This window comes from Lithobates pipiens, unplaced genomic scaffold (assembly GCF_037356315.1).
Source record: "Lithobates pipiens isolate NorthernLeopardFrog02 unplaced genomic scaffold, aLitPip1_a1.2 Scaffold_18, whole genome shotgun sequence".
Taxonomy (NCBI): Eukaryota; Metazoa; Chordata; class Amphibia; order Anura; family Ranidae; genus Lithobates; species Lithobates pipiens.
The window spans coordinates 358965648-358986888 of record NW_027507758.1 but is presented as its reverse complement, the minus strand read 5'-3'; the positions used below and the strand labels follow the sequence as shown (position 1 = coordinate 358986888).

Here is a 21241-nt window from a genome sequence, read left to right as displayed (position 1 = left end):
TATGACAATTTTGAGGATTGTCAGTTACAAAACATGTATGTTTTAAAACCTCATTTAAATGTGCGCCATTGAGTTTACACAACCTCCCAGGACATGGCAATAGGCCGATAAAGCAGAATGCATTGCCACAATTTAGTATGTTTATACAGTACCTTTAAAATATTTTGTAGTAGTTTCCAGCATTAAAAGAAAAGTCCATTAAACTTTTAAATGTATTTGTCTTTTAGAACGATGTGATGACTGGGGAGTAGACACCGTGAAGCTGACCCAAGCATATGACGGGGAACCAGTTCGAATCAGATGCCCTTTGTTTGAAGACTACCTGAAACATAACTATAGTACGGCACATTCAGCTGGCCTCACATTAATGTGGTATTTTACAGCCCAAGGAAAGGACCTTGAAGAGCCAATCAACATTCGTCTTCCAGACAACAGGATTAGTAAAGACAAGGATATACTCTGGTTTCGGCCAGCTGTTCTCAATGACACCGGAAATTACACTTGCATGCTGAGGTAGATTACAGAAAAAAAATAATGCATTGTTCCCTTGATTACTAATGTATATATAATACCTAACCACTTCTAGTCCAAGGATATATAATGGTTTTGTGACCAAAAGTTATTATGGTAAGATGTTTTTCCTGCTGTGTCTTCTTTGCTAAAAAATAAAGGCGAATACTGTATTTTAAGCTGAAGTTTATTCACACAAGTTAATAAGTCAAAGGAATATTAAAGTGGTTGTAAACCCTTACAAACCACTTTGACCTACAGGTAAGCCTAGATTAAGGCTTACCTGTAGGTCCAAGCAATATCTCCTAAACCTATATGGTTTAGGAGATATTTGCCCGAAAAACGGGCACCGCTGTCTACGGCGCATGCGCCGTAGACAGTGGCGCGCAGGCGCACTGAGCGCGGCATTTCCAAGAATGGAGCTGCCGCGCGTGTCGACTCCCGTGCGCATGCGCGGGAGTGACGTCATTGCGGCTTCGCCGAATTACAGCGGCGGAGCTACGAGACGCCACCAGCAAGATGGATGCGGCGGACTACAGGGGACAGCGGTGACTTCGCTGGCTCCTGTGTCAGGTAAGTGACACATAATGGGCTACTATGCGATGCATAGTAGTCCATTATGCTTTGCCTTTGCAGGGAATGAAAGAGGAAGTAAACCCATCAGGGTTTACTTCCTCTTTAAGGAGAAAGCAAAAAAGTTCTAAAGAAATATGTTCTTTCCAGCCTAAGCAGCGCTCAAAACAACAACAAAAAAACATAGTTTTAAAAAAATGCATATGAGCAACCAGCGCTAAAAATATAAAAATTGTGACACTCCAGGTGTTGAGTAATTTCTCATGAGATAGTTCATATCATTGCAGAAATGTTCCATCCCCACACCTTGTGATTCCACTCCCTATAGGAATTGCACTCACCAGACCCCTAATTATCAATGGCCTTAGTGAATCAATCCATTTTTATCTCAGCAACTAAAGGACATCACAGTGCAATTTCAGTAACGATCAAATCGACAGAGATATGGCATCCTGATCCTGAACATTCCAGACTGAACACACCCGCAATCCTCTTATTCCACGCATGCATATAGAAGGAGCAGGAATCCTCATAGTGTGAAACTGCAAACTTTTATTGTCCCAAAAACACCCGACCCTTAAGCTATTGCAGTTATACAAAGACATATTTAAAACTGCATTCAGATATAATATACACTGCTGGTGAAAGCAGTTACGATAATCTCACCACCTTAGAAAGAAACAGATCATTTTCCGGGAGAGACTCGGAACAAATCCCTGGTGCAGCAAGCCGTGTGGTCTACCCATATTCAAAGGTCTCCCCATTCAAAGGAATGGCTACTTACATCATTCGGGTCAGAAAGCCTGAAGGTAAACAACTCTGTTTTACTCTCTTTAGAAACCCCACAATGTTCTGTAAATCCTTTATTATCTTTACATCCTGCATTCAAGTTTTATTTTTCGTACGTTAGGGAACACAGGGTGAAGTAATTCTGGCACACTAGATTATGCTAAGATTGGACGCTGGCAAGCAAAGCTGTAAGACAGCCCAGTATAGCTCCTCCCACTCCCATCATGCTCAGTTTCTTTTTTTGTGCTCCTTATACCTCTACCAATTCTGTGGCCCTACTGCTTCAGACCAGACCTCCCTTCAAGTTGTCACACTGTGCTTTGCAATTTTCCAATCATTTCTTTAGCCACACCACCACCTTAATTTTTTTTCACTTGGGTTCCCTACTGCCTTACAGTGACAAGGTCACAGCTGGCATTACCCTTCCTGCTCTAGCGGTGTTTTGTAAGTATCCAGCCATCCTGTGGGTCTTGCCAGCTTATGATCCTCAAACTTTTCCAGGGTAGCTTACAGTGTGCCTCCAGAAGGTGCTGAAAGCCTTCCTGCTATTTTTCATCCAGTGAGAAATTCTCTGCTATTTTGTCTGAGTTGACAGGGAATAGTTCAGACATGTTGGTTGACTCACAATACATGGGCCATAAGTGGGCACCTATGCCCTATCCTCCAGTATTTATTGCTGATTTCCCTGTGGCTCTAGCTGCTTCTACTCAATCAGCTGAGGATAAGGAGGAATGTACCCTATCCTTGTTAGATGAGTTGGTACACGAGGAGTCCGATTCTGTTGCCATAACTCCTAGCCTTAAAGATACTTTTGCTATCCTTATTGATACAGTATCCACAACATAATCCCCCCTCCACCAAATGACTTGAACTAGTGGACAAAACAAGGTCCTGAAATACATGGATGAGTGAGTTTGGGGTGGAGGAACTTGACTGGCCTGCACAGAGTCCTTAATTAAGAAATTAGAGTGTAGATTGTGAGCCAAGCCTTTTCCACAAAATCCCAAAAAGATTTCCCTCCACTTTGTGGATGTGATACACATTGTTCATTTCTATCTCTCAACTACAGCTTCCTGTAGACAGTATGACTTTTTGAAGATCCCAGTAGAGGACAGCCAACTTCTCATTCCACTAAATCTCCAGGTGGATTTGGCAATTCACTATTCAAACCTTTAGACGGTTCAACAGGGTTCCAACTTTACCTGTCAAAGCACACTCCTCTAGAGTGTTTGTATATTTTTACCTGGTGGATGTTCAGACCTCATTGGATGCCAGCTTTAGTGTTCTTCAAGTTATCCTATAGGTCAGTGATGGCATACCTTGGCATCCCAGATGTTTTGGAACTACATTTCCCATGATGCTCATGCACTCTGCAGTGTAGTTGAGCATCATGGTCAATGTAGTTCCAAAACATCTGGGGTGCCAAGGCTTGCCATCACTGCTATAGGTGCTATTGAGGCACCTCTGGTAACCTGTTATTCTTGGGTAGGTTACCATTTTGTTTGCGGTGTTGCCTACCCATTAGTTGGACTGTTTTTGGACGTCCCAATGTAGCAGAATTACTTTATCCGTTGCCCTTCGATGTATGATTAAGAAAGCAGGAAAATCCCTTTCTTGAAGTACATTAAAGTGGTTGTGAACCCTTACATATACCTAGTGAAGTGACTGGCCTCAGGTGATACACAGAAGAAACAAATCCTCCTACGTAGGTTGTACATGTTTATCTGCAGTGTTCTCACCTCTGCCGTTCAAAGTCCAGAATTTATAAAGCTTGTCTGAGTGTTCAGAAAAAAGGGGACAAAGTACTGAAATTACAGTCTGCAGAGCTCAGAGGGGAGAGCTCCGAGAGCTGAGCAGAGGGGAGGGTACCCTTTCCCTTCACACAGCACACAGGAACAGAGCTGAAGCTGTCAATCAGCTGGAGGTCCCTCCCCGTCAACATTTTTTTCTTGGTGTCAGGAAAACTTGTCAGAACGGATTTATGCTGATAGCAGAGAAATTAAATGATGCAGCAGATGAAAATGACACTTAATTAATTGAGATAAGTTATACACACTATACTTGGACATGCTTTGTTCAAATTTCAAGTCTGAGGTTTAAAACGGCTTTAAGGGGCACAGGTCCATCTCCTTTGTTCTTATGTTCCTTCTACTCCTGCTATGTCTTTTTCACAACATTGGAGCATTATGGGCAAGGTAGGGGTTTTATTGGGCTTTCTTACAGCTTGTTTGCCAGTTTCTAATCTCCTGAAGATAGCAGCATAACAAAGTACTAGAATTGCTTCACCCCGAGTTCCTTAATGTACATTAAGTCAAATATCCAGATTTTTATATAAATAGTACAAAAATAGATATAAAACATACCGTACATTTAAAAAAAACATACGCTGTTAAAACCCCTTCATAGAGAAAAACTGGCTGCAAATCACTAGTTTTCCTTTTAAAGCAGTGCCAACAGATTAACCTGTGGAAAAATGAGATGGTATACGTTAATCTGTCATTCAGCACCTGTAGTGGTAGATTTAAAATAATCTTGTGTTGTACCATCAAATATGTTACATAAACATATACTGACACATATATATTGTAACCTGGGGGACAAGTAGCAGGTACAAAGCTCCCTGGGATGAGCAATTTCTCCAAATCCAGGGATGTAGTGACAAACAGTGCTGTGTTTATTTGTGTTATATACAAGTCCATATACAGGTGCTGTACAGTGTTCCAGAAAACAAAGGAAAAAAAATAGCAAAACACAAATCCTAGCCATGTCTCGGCTCTAACTATACAATATGCTGCCCTCACTACCAGGCAGAACAAGCCTACTGCTTGTCAGTCTCTACATAAACTGCTAAACAGCTTTTACCAACCTTTTCCTCTTCACAGACCAACTTTGTCTGTGTGTCCCAGGCAGAGAGCAAAGGCTGTCTGCTCAGGTGAGCTTAAATTAGCCTGGGGAAGAGGACCAAGACCCGAACTGGATCATGGATCAGAGATTTCTGAATGTGTATGAGAGGAGCCAGGGAGACGTATAAACCCCAAACAGGACTTTTCCTGGCTCTCTCAGGGACGCTCTGCTACAATTTTATTTATATATATATATATATATATATAATGTATAATGTGTGTATATATATATATATATATATATATATATATATATATATATATAAAATGTATAATGTGTATATATATATATATATATATATATATATATATATATATATATATATATATATATATATATAATGTATATGTATATATGTGTGTGTAAAAAAATTCAGAAAGTATCAGCTAGTTTCCTCATGTTAATTGTTTGGACAAAAAATGTGCATTCTTTTTTCACCCCGACAAATCATTTTAATAACTTAGTAGAGTAACTGGTGTGGTGTAGGAGGAAAAGCCAAGAAATGTAAGATTTAAAGGTCTTGAGACATTTGGCCTCATATTACTTTACAGTAAATTTAGCCCACAGCCAGTGTTCCCTTCCAAGCAGTAATTTTAGTTGCATCCTAAAATTCTCAGCCTTGTCATCGTGCTCTGCTGTAGAGCAATCTGGAGCTGGAGGATCACCAGCATTCCCCAAGCTATCAAGCATTTTATAACTTTGTAATATAGTACTAAATAAATTATGACTGTGCATATGGATATTAAACGTAGCTCATTGCATTTAGTATGAGAGCAAAACCAAAACTTTTCACGTTGCAATGTGTTTCTAGAGCAGAAACCTTTTCTCTATTCAAATGCCTAGCTTAGTGGTCCTTGTGATTTTTACAAAAACGGCTTCCAAATACAATAGCTTATGTATAAACAGCTCCCTGGTTCATAATCCGTAAACAGAAGCTGTGCTCCAGCCTGTTCCCAGGAACCCGGTTATTCTCTGGTTGGGTGCCGCCAATTTGTCTTTCATTCAGAATAGAAAGATTGCACCTTAAGGACACCTCTGTCCTTTCTGTGGCAGTTATGTGTTTTTTTTTTCTTTCTGCATCAGCAGCCATGGGCAGTGGTTTGAGTTGGAAATGAGGGGTTAACTTTTGATATTTGACAAAGTCCATATTTTCATATCATTTGCAATGCTGTTTAGTCTCCTTAGGCTGCTGTTTTTGTGGAAAGGAGGACTTTTTTTTTTTTTTTTTTTTTTTTGGAACAGCTCACAGAGAATACTATGAAGGCATCACTATGTTTACTTGCTTAAGGGATAGAAAGATCCAGTTTAAAGAGCAAATTGCCATTAGATATAATTAAATGTAGAATACTAGAAACGCCAGTGGTGATAATTCGGCACAAGCTTTTGCCTCACTTTTTCACACAAAGACATTGTTAGGGTTTCACCTGTTCAGGTATAGAGCTCAAATGTTTGTTTTTTAATTAAACAAACAAATCAAGGCTTTACAAGGCTTTACAATCACTTTTGGGTTTCTTGGCTGTCGCTTGACAACTTGAAGTTTCAGCACACTCCATAAATATTCTGTAAGATTAAGGTCTGGAGACTGGCTGGACCACTCCATGACCTTAATGTGCTTCCTCTTAAGGCAGTCCTTTGTTGCTTTAGCGGTATGTTTTGGGTCATTGTCATGCTGGAATACCCATCCACGACCCATCTTTAGTGTTTTGACTGAGGGAAGAAGGTTCTCATCCAAGATTTTACAATACATGGGCCCATCCATTGGGCCCTCAATATGGCAAAGTTGGCCTGTACCTTTAGCAGAGAAACAGCCACAAAGCATAATGTTTACACCTCTGTGCTTGACTGTAGGTAAGGTGTTCTTATAGTCATAGTCAGCAATTTTCTTTCTCCAAACATGGCGGGTCAATTTAGTGCCAAAGAGACCAATTTTGATCTCATCTGACCACAGCACTTTCTCACAATCCTCTGAATCATTTAGATGTTCATTGGCAAACTTCAGAATGGCTTGCAAATGTGCCTTCTTGACGAGGGGGGCCTTGTGGGCACTGCAGTATTTAAATCCATGGCGGTGCATTGTGTTACCAGTGGTTTGGTAAACGTGGTCCCAACTGCCTTGAGATCATTTACAAGCTCCTCCCATATAATTCTGGGTTGATCCCTCTATGTTCTCTATGTTCTCATGATCATCCATACCCCATAAGGCAAACTTTTGCATGGAGCTCCAGACCGAGGGCAATTAATGGTTAATTTGTATTTCTTTCATTTGTGAATAATCGCTCCAACAGTTGTCTCCTTCTCACCAAGCTTCTAGCTGATTGTCTTGTAGGCCATTCCAGCCTTGTGCAGGTCTACAATCTTGTCCCTGACATCCTTTGACAGCTCTTTGGTCTTGCCCATGATGGTGAGGTTTAAATGGACGAAAGAGATTCTGTGCACAGGTGTCTTTTATACACATAACAAATTGTTCTTAGGAGTACCTTCTTAAACTGGCAGGACTAATCTGTGTATCACATGAGCACATACTGTAGCCAGTGTGCGAGAGCCAGAATAATTGTTGGTTGGTAGGGAATCAAATACTACTTCACTGAACTGCAACTCAATTTGTATCATGTGATTTTTCTGGATTTTTGGTTGATATTCTGTCTTTATCATTTAAAATACACCTATGATAACAATTATAGACCCTTCATTTCTTTGTAAAGTGAGCAAATTTATAAAATATGCAGGGGAGTCAAATAATTATTTTCCCAACGGTATACTGCATACTGCATATTAAAACTTTGTTGCCATTAAATATAACAAGTTTTATGTTCAGTTGTCCCCTTCCAACACTTATTGGCCATTATTGTCATACATTGATCCGTAGTTAACATTGTACATTATATTATACTTTGTTATCTTATATATATTTCAGTTGTGTTCCTGAAGAAGCGGAATATAATAACCATGAAACACATTGAAGATCTCCTTTCCATGGCATCTAGTTTGTACTATATTAGGTTGGTAAGAGCCAATAGGTGTTAGAAGAAGATATCTGTACAACTGAACATACACATTGTTCTATTTGATGACAATACGGTTTTAACATATTTTAATATGACACTAATACAATTGTACCATCTTATGATAAGATGTGTGTTTTAGGTTTTTGGGAAGTCCTTTTTTTTTTTTTTTTCTTCCACAGATGTACAGCTTGCCAATTATCTTTTAACTTCACTAGAGATAATCCGTTATGATTGACATCATCTTTTGACTGGTAGGAGGCTGATGGAGTTATCTAATGTGGCATTCCCATGAGAAACAAGCAACTAGCATGTGATTTTAACTTTCCAGAAACATCACAGATCTGTAGTAGCGTTTATAGAAAACGTGTCAATAAATTTGCTTCAGTAGATTCAGTCACTTATTAAGAAAAAATATGCCATTAAGTCCTTCTTAACCCTTTCTAAGTTGCATACCCAAACAAATCATTAATTTAAGCTCCTATAAAATAAGCTCCTGTTATGCCGCGTACACACGTAGCCGACTATCCGACGGACTTAGACTGGCGGACTTCCCGCCAGACTGTCCGTCGGACTTTCCGAACGGGCTACTTGCCCACACATGGCACTTTTTCAGCGGACTAATACAGCGTACTAAGTCCGCAGTACTATCCGCCCTACTTTTGAAATGAACGGACTCGCCCACACACACGGAGGAAAGTCCGCTCATTTTGAGCGTGTCTCCAGGTAGGCGGGCCCGCGAAGGAGACGCCGCTGGCCCCGCCACCAAATCGGCGTGGGGTCCCCCCTAAGTCCACAACAGACCCTTGTCCGAGCACGCTACCCGGCCGGCCAGGAAATGAGGGGCGGGGGGCTTATCGGAATCCGGAATTCGGTTCTTCTGCCGGGCCACCGCGCCTTCTTATAGCTCTTTTACAGGCGGTGGCCCGGTCTTCTGTCGCCGCCGCCGCCTTCCGTTCTTCTTCTTCTCCTGGAGATTTTGACTCGAAGTTCTCTCCGGCCGCAATGCCAGGGACAAGGGGCGGGGTCATCGGTTGATGTCACATGGTGACCCCGCCCCCTTACGATGTCACAGTCCCAGAGGATGCTGGGACTGTCGCCATGTGACATCAACCCATGTGACATCAACCAATGACACCGCCCTTGTCCCTATATAAGTCCCCACGCAGCGCGTCCCTGGCATTGCGACCGCGCGGCCCCCCCACCCCAAAGCACCTTGTCCACATGTTGATGAGGACAAGGGCCTCTTCCCGACAACCCGTTGGTTGTCGGGAAGAGGCCCTTGTCCTCATCAACATGTGGACAAGGTGCTTTGGGGTGGGGGGGCCGCGCGGCCCCCCCCTTCCCCAAGGCACCCCCCATGTTGAGGGCACGCGGCCTGGTACGGCTCAGACGGCCGCTCGCTCGTCCCCCCCTTTCCTGGCCGGCCGGGTAGTGTGCTCAGACAAGGGTCTGTTGTGGACCTGGGGGGACCCCCACATCGATTTTTTTCGGTGTTGGGGTTCCCCTTTAAGTTCATACCAGGTGGCGGGGCAAGCGACGTATCCTTCGCTGGCCCCGAGCGGACTTTTCTCAGAGCGGGAAAAGTCCGCTCATTGCAAAAGTACGGCGGACTGGCATATACACGGCGGGATTGTCCACCGAAATGCGAGTCCGGCGGGAAGATTGGAGTGCAAAACTACTTTCGGGTCAAAAAAGTATGCCGGAGGCTACACACGGGGGGGGGGGGGGGGGATTGTCCGGCGGACTTGAGTTTGCCGGACTTTTCCACCCGATTGTTTGATCGTGTGTACGCGGCATTAGAAATGTTCAAAAAATTGTATTATCCAATGAGTTAAATGTACCATGTGCCATATATGCTAAGAAGTGAAAAAATACAATACAATCATTAGTAAGACCTTATCTGGAATATGCAGTTCAGTTTTGGGCACCAGTTCTCAAAAAGATATCATCAAACTGGAGAAAGTGCAGAGAAGGGCAACCAAACTGATAAGAGGCATAGAGGAGCTCAGCTATGAGGAAAGATTAGAGGAACTGAATGTATTCTCTCTTGATAAGTTAAAGGGGGGGTATGATTAACATGTATAAATATATGTGGTCCATATAGTGAACTTGGCCTAGACTCTAGAGTTATTCACTTCCAGGTCATTACAAAGAACAAGGGAACTCTCTAGGTTTGGAGCAAAAGAGGTTTCACCTTTACATAAGCAGAAAGGTTTCTTCATTGTAAGAGCTGTGAAAATGTGGAATAGACTCCCTCGAGAGCTTGTTTCTGGTCAGGTCAGTAGAAAGTTTAAAAAAAGGGCTGGATGCATTCCTAAATGCACAAAATACACCACTGTAGGAATTGGATAATGCCTTATTGGAGATTAGTTTGCCATCCTCTGAATCAACAGTGGGAATAGGATTGTGTATATATATATTTTTTTTTAATTGGTCAAGATAAATGGACTTTTCTATGTAAAATAATACAGCTATTGTTTATTTTTAGGACAGAGCTTTCTTTTGGTGCTATTGACTTGTAAAAAAATATTTATTTATGCAGTTAATGTACAAAAATGTAACAAATTAAAAAAACATGTTTTTCCAGTTTGACCAGTCCCAGAAGATTGCAGGGATGGAGGGGGAGAGGAGGCGTTGCCTATCCGGTGGGAGCTGGGTACCTCTCAAAACTAGATACCTACCCCCCCACAAAATGACATGCCAAATGTGGCATGTCAGGGAGACCGGAGTCTTTAAAGCGAAAGTTCCACTTTTCGGTCGAACTCCTCTTTTAACTGACAGCATAATATATAGATGGCTCATACCTGAAACAGAGTAAATCCAAAAGTAACAATGTTTCTTTGAATTTCTCTATCTTGATTCTGCGCGGTGTTTATAAACCACAATTCCTGGCTGTCATTTTGACAGCTGGAAATCACCAGCAAATACAAGGATAGCGGCCATGGGGGAGAAGTGTGTGGAGCATGTCTAATATCCACAACTGGGTCAATCCCTAAGCAAACATACTAGTGTTTTCTGCACTGTTTTCATTCACATTCTGCCTATTAGTACATTTACAGTGTGTGCTACATTCAGGGCATGCCTTGGTGATGACTGTTGTTGTTGTCAGTGTGTGTATATGTCTGCACTGAACTGAATTTTCAAGTCCTCAATCGGCTGGTATCACAGATAGTCATGAGTGCAACACCATGGCAATTGCAAATCTGAATAGAAGCTGAGATGGTGCCATGCTTATCAGAATGGAGGATGGGAGAGTTTAGTTTCACCTTCATATAAAAAAAAAAACTCCTCTAATTTATTATCTGCTGAGAAATGCAAAAACTTATAACAAAAGGTATAAATGTATTATTATTTTTTTTATACTGTAATTGCATCTGATAAATATTGTGGGTAAACTGCAGCACAGTGCTATCTAAAGGCATTAGCAAGCAGCATCTGCAGGCTGGTTTATTTTGTGAATAAAGCTTTTAAAGGAGAAGTTTGGGATTATAAATAACATACATACTTACCTACCTGTTGCAGCATCAATCCAATGCAGCATGCTTTCCCCCACCAGCTCTAAGCCCAAGAACTGAGTGATCACGTGGCCACTGTTCACTCAGTTCATGGGAGTGCTCTGCCCCTCCAATGTTCACTGGAGAGCCAGATAGGAGAGGGAGCCGGAGTAGCTGGCTCAGACTCTTAGCGGTGCATTTAGACGCTGAGGCAGCTGCCTGTGACACATCCGGGTGAATCCTGGCATTATTGTCGGGAATTCTCCCCAGTCTGGAACAGCTCTGTGATATCAGCCGACAGCAGGCCCTGGGGTCACAGGAGAGCACAACTAAGTGCACTCCTGGGATCCACTTGAGAAGTATGGGCAAAAGAGCTTTGACTATACTTGTTTTCCAAGCCTGCATGTGTTTACTAAGTAAAAGCTGAAACCATTCTGATTGAATATCAATCGTTAGCGGGGACCAAAGCTGTTGGTAACAGTCTTATTGGTAGCTAACTGTCAAAGGGTAGATATAAAAGTGAACTTCTCCTCAGCTTGGGAACAATTATTAATCAGATCTTTCTTAATACAGATTTACTTAAATATGTATTTTCAGAAATGTGTTTTACCTTTTTTGTTTCTGCCATTTTTGCACAATTACAGGGTTTGGTACCTGTTCTTTTATTTGATTTTGTCTTGCTTTTACATGATTTGACAAGCTTATCATTGTATGCTTTGGTGAAACTAAGATTTCTAGACTTTGCTTTGTAATTGCATCAATACAAGTGTCATCAATTTTCAGTGTACATAATTCAGTATTCTCGTCTATTATTATCCATAACAACATGCAGCTTTTCATAGTGTCCTAGATATGACCCACCCTGCACTATGCACTACTTTTTATATTCCTATACATTTCCAGAAACTGGTGTCCATCCAAGACCAGTTTGGCTGGAAGCTGCAGTCTTTCCCAGGACATTGGAGTTTTTACCTTGTTGCACAATAGAAGGATCCCAAGTAAGGGAGATCGCCAGCTTTGTGCAGAATGAGGTTGATGATATAACTACTTTATTATTTATCTAACATCAGCTCTCTGCACCTTTTTAGGTAATGGTTCACATGGCTTCTTAATATAGCGATCAATTACTTTTACTGCAAGCTAGTCTATAGTACTTGTGACTAATTTGTAAAAGCAGCTGACACTCGTGAATTGGCTCATAAAGTCCCAATACTGGAAGTGAAGTGCCACTTGCAAAAATGCAGATGCAACAGGAACATTAAACACTGAACACTGTGGAAAGGCACAACTGCATTCATAAATGGAACCTTTGTGATCTTTGAGTGATTTAAATGTCTAGGCCAGTGATGGCGAACCTTGGCACCCCAGATGTTTTTGAACTACATTTCCCATGATGCTCATCTACACTGCAGAGTGCATGAGCATCATGGAAAATGTAGTTCCAAAACATCTGGGGTGCCAAGGTTCGCCATCACTGGTCTAGGCTTTTGAATTTCTGGCAACAGCAGATTAACTTTTTAGAGGAATACTGAAGTAAAAGTGGTTGTAATAGCAGAACTTTTTTTTACCTTGATGCATTTCCTGTTTTTAGCTCCCCCCCCCAGCCCCCTTAAATACTTACCTGAGCTCAATCTCAATCCAGCACTGTGCCTAAGAGCAGTGGCTCTTTCCCTTCTCACCTGATGTAGAGGCAGCAGCGGGAGCCATTGGATTTTTCTGCTATCAATCATAGCCTGTGCGGAAGTGCTGTTTATCGGTTCTCCTCACCTCACACTGACAGAGTTTGTGGCGAGGAGAGCCGATCAGCGGGATCTCCTCACAGGACAGACCAGGACTGGTAATAGGGGCACTGATCATCAGTGCCCTGATTAGAGTAAAGCCCAAGCAGTGCCCATCTGTGACCCCAATCAGTGCCTATTAGTGATGCCAGTCAGTGCTGCCCATCAGTGCCCATCAGTACGGCATATTAGTGCCTCTTCATCAGTGCCACCTCATCTGTGCCCATCAGTGCCGCCTTAACAGGGCACATCAGTGAATGAGAAAAATTACTTATTTTCAAAATTTACTGACAATCTAAGAATTTTTTTTTCTTTTTTTTTGTGAATTTTCATCAATTTTTTATTTTTATTTTTTATAAAAAATTTAATAAAAAAAACAGCATTGATTAAATACCACACAAAAGAAAGCTATATTTATGTGAAAAAAATGATAAAAATGTAATTTAGGTACAGTGTAGCACAATTGTTGTTCAAAGGGTGACAGCGCTGAAAGCTAAAAATTGGCCTAAGTAGGAAGAGGTGAAAGTGTCCTGTTGACAAGTGATTAAAAAAGAAATCCCTTTATTAATGTGAATCTGGACAAAAAGATACTGGTTAGCAAAAATTGCTGCAAAATAGTAGTTTGTGCTTAATAACAGCATGCCAGCATTCGTGAATATTTTTTTTTAAATTTATATGTTTTTTGATGAATTTTTATAGTACAGAAACTGAGAATTTTAAAAAGTATATCTAGATCAGAATTATTGACAAATGGCCTGCTTTATGGCTTTTTTATAAGAATGAAATATTTTTTAAGCTGCACACTGAATGATTTACAGCACAACAGTGACTGTGCTGTTTTATAGAGCAATTTCGAGTAAGAACTACATATTGTCTAAAGGGCAGCATTTGTTATCTCTGCTTATGTGTCACTGCTTATTAGACAGATCAGTGTTTTTCCTTGTTAGACAAGGGCAACATTTTCATCACAGTCTTTAGTTGAACAAAAAAAAAATAGACAATATATGCATCTTTGCTGGGTTCAATGTAATTGGGACTTAGTCTTTGGCATTCTTTGTAGCTAATTGTTACTGATCTGGCAGTTGGCAAACAGGATCCCAATTATGTGGGTAATGTATAGCAAAGATGGAAACACACATTAGTACCAGTAGAAAGTCTTTATTGCATTTTAAGCAGGATGAAGCCAGATTCAAGGCCTTGCACCATGAATGATGGCAGTCTGAATGTGTTTTGAAACAGGTCTTATGTTTTCTTTTATTTAGAGGGCGTTTGTTTGTCAGAATATCTTTACATGGAACTTTAAAAAAAAAATGTTTAACTGTTTCATTAGAGCAGTTAGGTTTAGTAATGTCTGTCAGGTTTTTAATATCAATGTCCCCTTGTTCCCAGAACAACTGTATTGGCAACAATTGTGAAAGGTGGCATTTTGCCTCACAATGGGAAACTTTGCGCTCATTTCTTGCCAGTCTGTGGGGCAGAAATTGAAGGACAATCTCCCTATTCAGGACAAAGTAAACAGTAAAAACCTGTAAAAAGAGTTCCCCGTATGATACAGTAGGCATGCTGTATTGAATGCAATGTACAAAATGAAGATAAAAGTACGGGAGTCACCATTATGGACTTTTTTTTTTTTTAAGGTGAATACTTTAACTGGAACTGTTATTCTGATCCTGGATGCATTGCCTAATGAGTCATTGCCCTCTTTCAAAGATATGCAAAATATATTTCCAAAAAATTCAGACCATGAATCGCATACCACAAGCTTCAAAGATATCAAATTATAATAATGTAACATACAGTCACTGCAATTACCATGGCTTATTGTAGTGCAAGTTGTGGCTAGTAAACACAAGAAACAGAGATTCTGGCTAGGTTCACACAAGCTGCGGCTGCGGCTCACTGCAGGGGGTCCTATATGTGTACGTTCACCATTTCAAGTGCAAATCGGGTCAGGATTTTTGGCTGAAACGGACCAGAAGACGCACTGGAACCTTCTGCAATTTGGACCGCGGTCCCCCCGGAGGTGTGCAAACCAGCTCCATTAAGAGCCAGTCACACTTTCCTGTAATGCGAATTGGATTCAGGGAAACGCACCTCTAATTTGCATGTGTGAACCCAGCCTCAACATTAAAGATATAGCCTAGTTTGTTCCATCTATTCCTGTGCCATGCCTTACACTGTTCCCGACCCAGCTGCATCAAAGGAAGGACCAGGCCAATATCGTGCCCCTCTTGTGGCCTTGAGCAGTGGACTATTGGGCATTGGAAAATTTACGAGCTATTACTTTGGAATCATGGACCATGTTATGGGTTTATCTGGATGATAATCTTAAATATATCTGGACTCAATGCAGATGCTCACTTTCCTTATTGTGATGTTTTATCCAGATTTGATAAGTATACTGGCTGTTTAATCAATGTTTGAACTGTCCATATGCACAGGATTGTAATGACTATATTTTTGGGGGGACACTGGTCAAAGAGCCCACAATTCTACCATCAATAATTTGGTATGTGCACAATACTATATGACACTGCTTTTTATTGTGCTAATGTGAGAATCATCTTTTGGTGATGTCAGAAACCATGAATCAGACTGAGACAGAAGTACAATTAAATCACACTTGTTAATAAAAAATAAAAGGTAAATAGAAAAAAGCGTAGTCAAGCATAGCCAGAGTCCAGTAGCCAGATCGGGTAGTCAGCCAGTCCAAAGTTCATTAACCAGATCAGGTAATCAGCCAGGCCAGAAGTCAGGGATCCAAGGAGAGCAACCGCAAGCAGGATAAGAAGCCAGGAGGGATGTCAGCAAGCCAGTCTTTAAAACAAACTGCAGGAGATGGTTCCTTGTGATGTGACCAACGCGAAGGCCAAGGAAAAAGTGAGCTGAAAGGCTTTAAATAGGCAGGTCAGACGAGCATCATCAGGAACAGCTGGTAACTGTGGAAAGAGAAGAGAGCTGGCAATTAGCCGACAGCTGAGCGGCTATCCCAGAGGAGGAAGGGCTAAGCCAGCCCTGACAGGTGAAAATAACACATTTTTAATATTGGACATGTGGACAGTATGGTTCAGTAGGAGACTTTGTTATTTGTAACCTTTCTGTTACTGCACATGAGCAGACACTGTCTGATGATATCCAGTGAACTCTAAATTTGAGTACTTTTTGGCAGGTACAGTTTGTATGGCTGCTATACTCAACTTTTCAGTTGGCACCTTGTATCTTGAGATCGTCAGTGCATACTATGTGTCATTTTTATATCTTCTATAAGAGCTATACCTCCTTACATTGCGTAGGTACAAAATACTGGATTATTTAAACTCTTGCGAGCAACTAATACTTATTCACTCCTCACATTTTTGTAAATATTTTATGTGAGTGTACAGCTTGTATAACAGTGTACATTTGCTGTCCCCTTAAAATAACTCTACACACCATTAATGTCTAAACTACTTGAGTACAGTGAAAATGTCCAAATTGGGCTCAATTAGCCATTTCCCCCCTGGTGTCATGTGACTCATTAGTGCTACAAGGTCTCAGGTGTGAATGGGGATCAGGTGTGTTAAATTTGGTGTTATCGCTCTCGCTCTTTCATACTGGTCACTGGAAGTTCAACATAGCACCTGATGGCAAAGAACTCTCTGAGGATCTGAAAAAAGAATTTATGCTCTACATAAAGACGGCCTGTAAGATGGCTATAAGAAGATTGCCAAGACCCTGAAACTGAGCTGCAGCATGGTGGCCAAGACCATACAGCAGTTTAAAAGGACAGGTTCCACTCATAACAGGCCTCGCCATGGTCGACCAAAGAAATTGAGTGGATGTCCTCAGCGTGGGAAGGTAAATATCTTTGATTTCTGGTTCACAATAAGTTGATTGTCTGAAGAACCAGTTTCTCTCTATTCTTGTTTTAAGTGGTTTCAGAAGGAGAACAAAAACAGGTAAATATCTTTTGGTTTTGTGAAAAGGGGCACTATTGTTGAAGGTGACTTTGTTTCAATATAAGGTTTGTGTATTGACCACCGCTCTCCATGTGGAAAGGAATATTCACTCAACCTTTTCTGGTGGGCGGGTGGGGCGCTCCTCTGGTATGACAACTCCTTAGCTGAATGTTTCATGAATTATGAATGTTTTTTATATATCCCGGCCATTACAGTAATAACACATGTGTGATGGAGTAAGAAGGCACATTTGGATGTTTGAGAAATACAGCACCTCATTTAAGTACTTAATATTTGGACTGCACATTCTTTACATTGGAAATGTTTGTCTACATATATTTGTTGTATTGCAGTATTGTATATCCAATATATTGCACAACTTTATTGCACAGCACTTTATAATTAAGAATCATATATGTTTTTGCATCATGATTAATTAGTAGATTTGAATTAATTTGATTAAGCAGATTGGATTTATATCCAACCAGTGGCAGGGAAGTATTGTATCAATTTTGGCACAGTTTCGCTTTTGTAATTTCTAGTGTTAAGTTTGACTATTTCATATTGGAATTACAACCTAGAATCATGTGGACACTAATTGGCATATACCTACCTCACTGTCTACAGAATGTATTTGATTTTTTTTTTGCAGTTTCATACTTTCTTTTCTTTTTTTTTTTTTAAATTACTGATGCACTCTCAATAAGAAAAATGTTTGTTTTTGTGCTGATGTAAATAGTATAACATTAATATAACCTGTGCTTTGTGTGCCCTCCTCAGACTGCTGTTCTCTAAGTGAAATTGGTTCATCGATGGGTGGTATATATCCGTAATATGGGTATTTTAATTTTACAATTATGTAAAATGTTATATTTTGCATGTTTGTGGTAGGCGATTCACGGTCTGATAAAGAATTTTTTGGAAGAATGTGTTGGATAGGTTTTAAATACAGGCTCTTTTATGTCCATACTGTTTTGGGTTTTTGTGCTTTTTAGGTACTTTTAATGTGTTTATGTACATTTTACCTGGAGTTACTTGAGGATTTTGAACAGAAGACATATATGTCCTATAAAAAACTTCGACAGAGTTTTTAGGATGCATCTTTTACGTCCTGCATTATTACCAGCAATTTCCAGCTGTCAAAAGAACCACGGGAGTTACTTTGTATTACATAGCTTAAATGGCAGCTGCTCCTGTGTAAAATGCTACTTACAGTCTACAAGTGGCATTGAATAAATACAATAAATCCATGTAATATTTAATTGTATTTACTATTTCATTCATACATGGATCAAAGGGACATCAGGTAAAGAAAACCTTACACGTTGTTTTAAATGAAATGTATTCCTATGTAATACCTTTTAACCCTTTGTTTACCCTAGATGGCCCTAATTAGCTTTTTACTATTTGTTACCTTTCTTAGCGTATCTTAACAAGTAAGCTGGCAAATTGAAAATAAAAAGAGGAAAAGAAAAAGGGAAGTGTAGACCCTAGCGCTGTTAAACCTTTTATTATAACTAAATAAAGCATAAAATCATTACACTCAAAACTGGCAGAAAGTGCACAGGCACATCAATAATTTATGTAGTCCGGTGAAGAAGTATGTTCTCTGTATACCGATTGGCCTCCCACATGTGCAAGCTTGCTGTGAGGCTGACAGATGTAATAGAGCCAGCGATCCTGCGCCTGTCCATAGCGACGCAGTGCCTGTGAACCGGAGTATGCTGATCAGCCCAAAGAACACTAGGATATATGCAGCATATATAATCATAAGCAACATGTCAGGCTGCTGAAGGAGGCTGGCTGTGCTTGAGGCTTTGAGAAACCTCGGGTGGCTTTTATACTAAAACCATCATTTTAGAATAATTTTAAACAAAACAAATTTTAGAATAACATGTATATTTTATTTACAGTAAAATTACTTTTTTTTTTTTAAACAAACATTGGTCAAAACAGAAAAACAAATTTTTTTCCCCTTTTTTTTATTTATTTTTTGTTTATTAATTTTATAGGAAATAAATTTGCAATTGGCATTTGTATTTTTTTTTTGTTGTTGTTGATAATATGATATATTATATGATACATACATGTCAAAATTATTTGGTGAAGGTGGGATTATGGCGTGGGGTTATTTTTCAGGGGTTGGGCTTGGCCCCTTAGTTCCAGTGAAGGGAACTCTTAAGACATCAGCATACCAAGACATTTTGGACAACTTCACGCTCCCAACTTTGTGGGAACAGTTTGGGGTTGGCCCCTTCCTTTTCCAACATGACTGCGCACCAGTGTACAAATGAGGTCCATAAAGACACGGAGGAGTGAGTCGGGAGGGGGGGGGGGGACTTGACTGGGCTTCAAAGAGTCCTGACCTCAAGCCAATAGAACACCTTTGGGATGAATTAGAGTGTAGACTGAGAGCCAGGCTTTCTTGTCCACATCAGTGCCTGACCTCACAAATGCGCTTCTGGAAGAATGGTCAAACACTCCCATAGACATACTTTTAAACCTTGTGGACAGCCTTCCAAGAAGAATTGAAGCTATTATAGCTGCAAAGGGTGGGCCAAATCAATATTGAACAGACTAAGACTGGGATGCCATTAAAATTCATGTGCATGTAAAGGCAGGTATCCCAATACTTTTGACAATATAGTGTATATATAGCAATTGAGTGAGTTATGGGGTTATTAATAACAGATTTATTTTATAGTTGTCTTTGTAGCCCCACACATATCACAGTGATACTTTATGGCTGGTGCAAAGCGCATTGGCTTAGATTTTGCTGGAGTTTTGGTTGAGTTACACACCTGAAGGCACCATATTCTCTTTGTTCTTGTCACAGATTCCCATCACTTTCTGTAAAGTCATGAGGACATTAAATAAGGAGCCTGAGAAAGATGCTAAAAAAAAAAAAAAAAAGGCTTATGGTATGAGATTTTTCGTTTTCAACCTTTACTGTCATCATATTGTGGAGGAGCAGTAGTCACACTGATTTAAAAAATAAATAACAAATCTTCCTCGTGTGCGGCCTCTGAGAGCTAAGAGTACTCCATAATTTATTTTATATAGGACTTCAGTCCTTCGCATGAGGAATTAAATGCACACAGGCAGCCAGCACATATTAAAGTAGAACTAAAAACCAAAAGCTTTTTAAATCTTTATTTTTATTTATTTTCTATGTTGGATAAAGTACAGGAAAGTTATAGCACCTGTCAGGTTCACATCTGTGTTCTATTCTGGAGATTCTCTTGACTTTGTTTCATAGACACAACATGAAGTTAGAGAACATCCCTCAAAAGTGAGGGAAATCCATTGTTGTCACCAGGGTCACTAGAACTAGAGTTCTCATTGAAAGATTCCCCCTCTATTCCTATTCTTGAGACAACTCAATTTGAGATTTTGTTTAACTTCCAGTTATAACGGTCCCAAGGAAAAATGTGGAGAGGGTTAATTGGCCCAACAGACAGCAATGAAAACTTCAAAATAGTAAAGGTCTTACGAGTTACCAAATCAAAGTTTCCCTATCATATAATAGTATAATGACAGCTGCTAGCACTAATCACGTCCCATACTAACTTGTGAGACTCACAGATAAATAATGAATCATGTGCTGCCCTATCCCCTTAATGATCTGCTGAATCTGCAGCAAAAACCTAAAAAACAAAATTGTTAAAGTGATGTGCCTATAAATCAAATCCAAGAATAGAATATATAAACGACCAAAGTCATCATTCAGCTTTCAACATCATATAGCGTGACTGTACACACATCATAAAATATAAATATTGATACAAAAGTGATCCATAAAGTGCTCAATTGCATATAAGTCTGTGATACTCTGACCACCCAGGATCAGTTTTCCTGTGTAATCACTGCTGCAGATCGCTATAATTACTAGTTGTAATTACTGTGAGAAAGTTGTAAGGAACAAAACGTACGTCGGAGCGTGACTGGACAGCAACCAGAATCATTGCAGTAACATTGTGAGAGCGATGGGCATTTTCTTGGATAGTCTTCAGCCGGCATGGAGGTGGTGAGACTGAGGGGGATCGCTTGATTATGTCAGGAGCTATACAATGTTTGATACAAGATGTTTTACTTGTGAGTGGATTGGGTATTGTTTTTAGATTAAAGATTGAGCTTTACAATATTACACTAGTGGAGCCTTTCTTTTTCATGTACCCATCGATATGCACCTTTTCCACAAGAAACTGTGGAGAAGTGGATTGGCTTATCAAGGAATCTTTGAATAACTG

General features: G+C 40.2%; 1 protein-coding gene across 3 annotated transcripts in view; it reads left to right on the top strand.

The window, feature by feature from the left end:
• Window positions 1–21241, top strand: part of IL1RAP (interleukin 1 receptor accessory protein) — a 333093-nt gene that overhangs the window by 229753 nt on the left and 82099 nt on the right. For 2 of the 3 annotated variants that reach the window (XM_077487541.1, XM_077487544.1), the window contains exon 3: window positions 228–513. In XM_077487541.1, coding sequence (XP_077343667.1) covers window positions 228–513 — 286 coding nt within the window. Of the gene's footprint in view, window positions 1–227; window positions 514–7690; window positions 7776–21241 lie in introns of those variants that run through there. The other variant, XM_077487543.1, reaches the window with a different exon arrangement.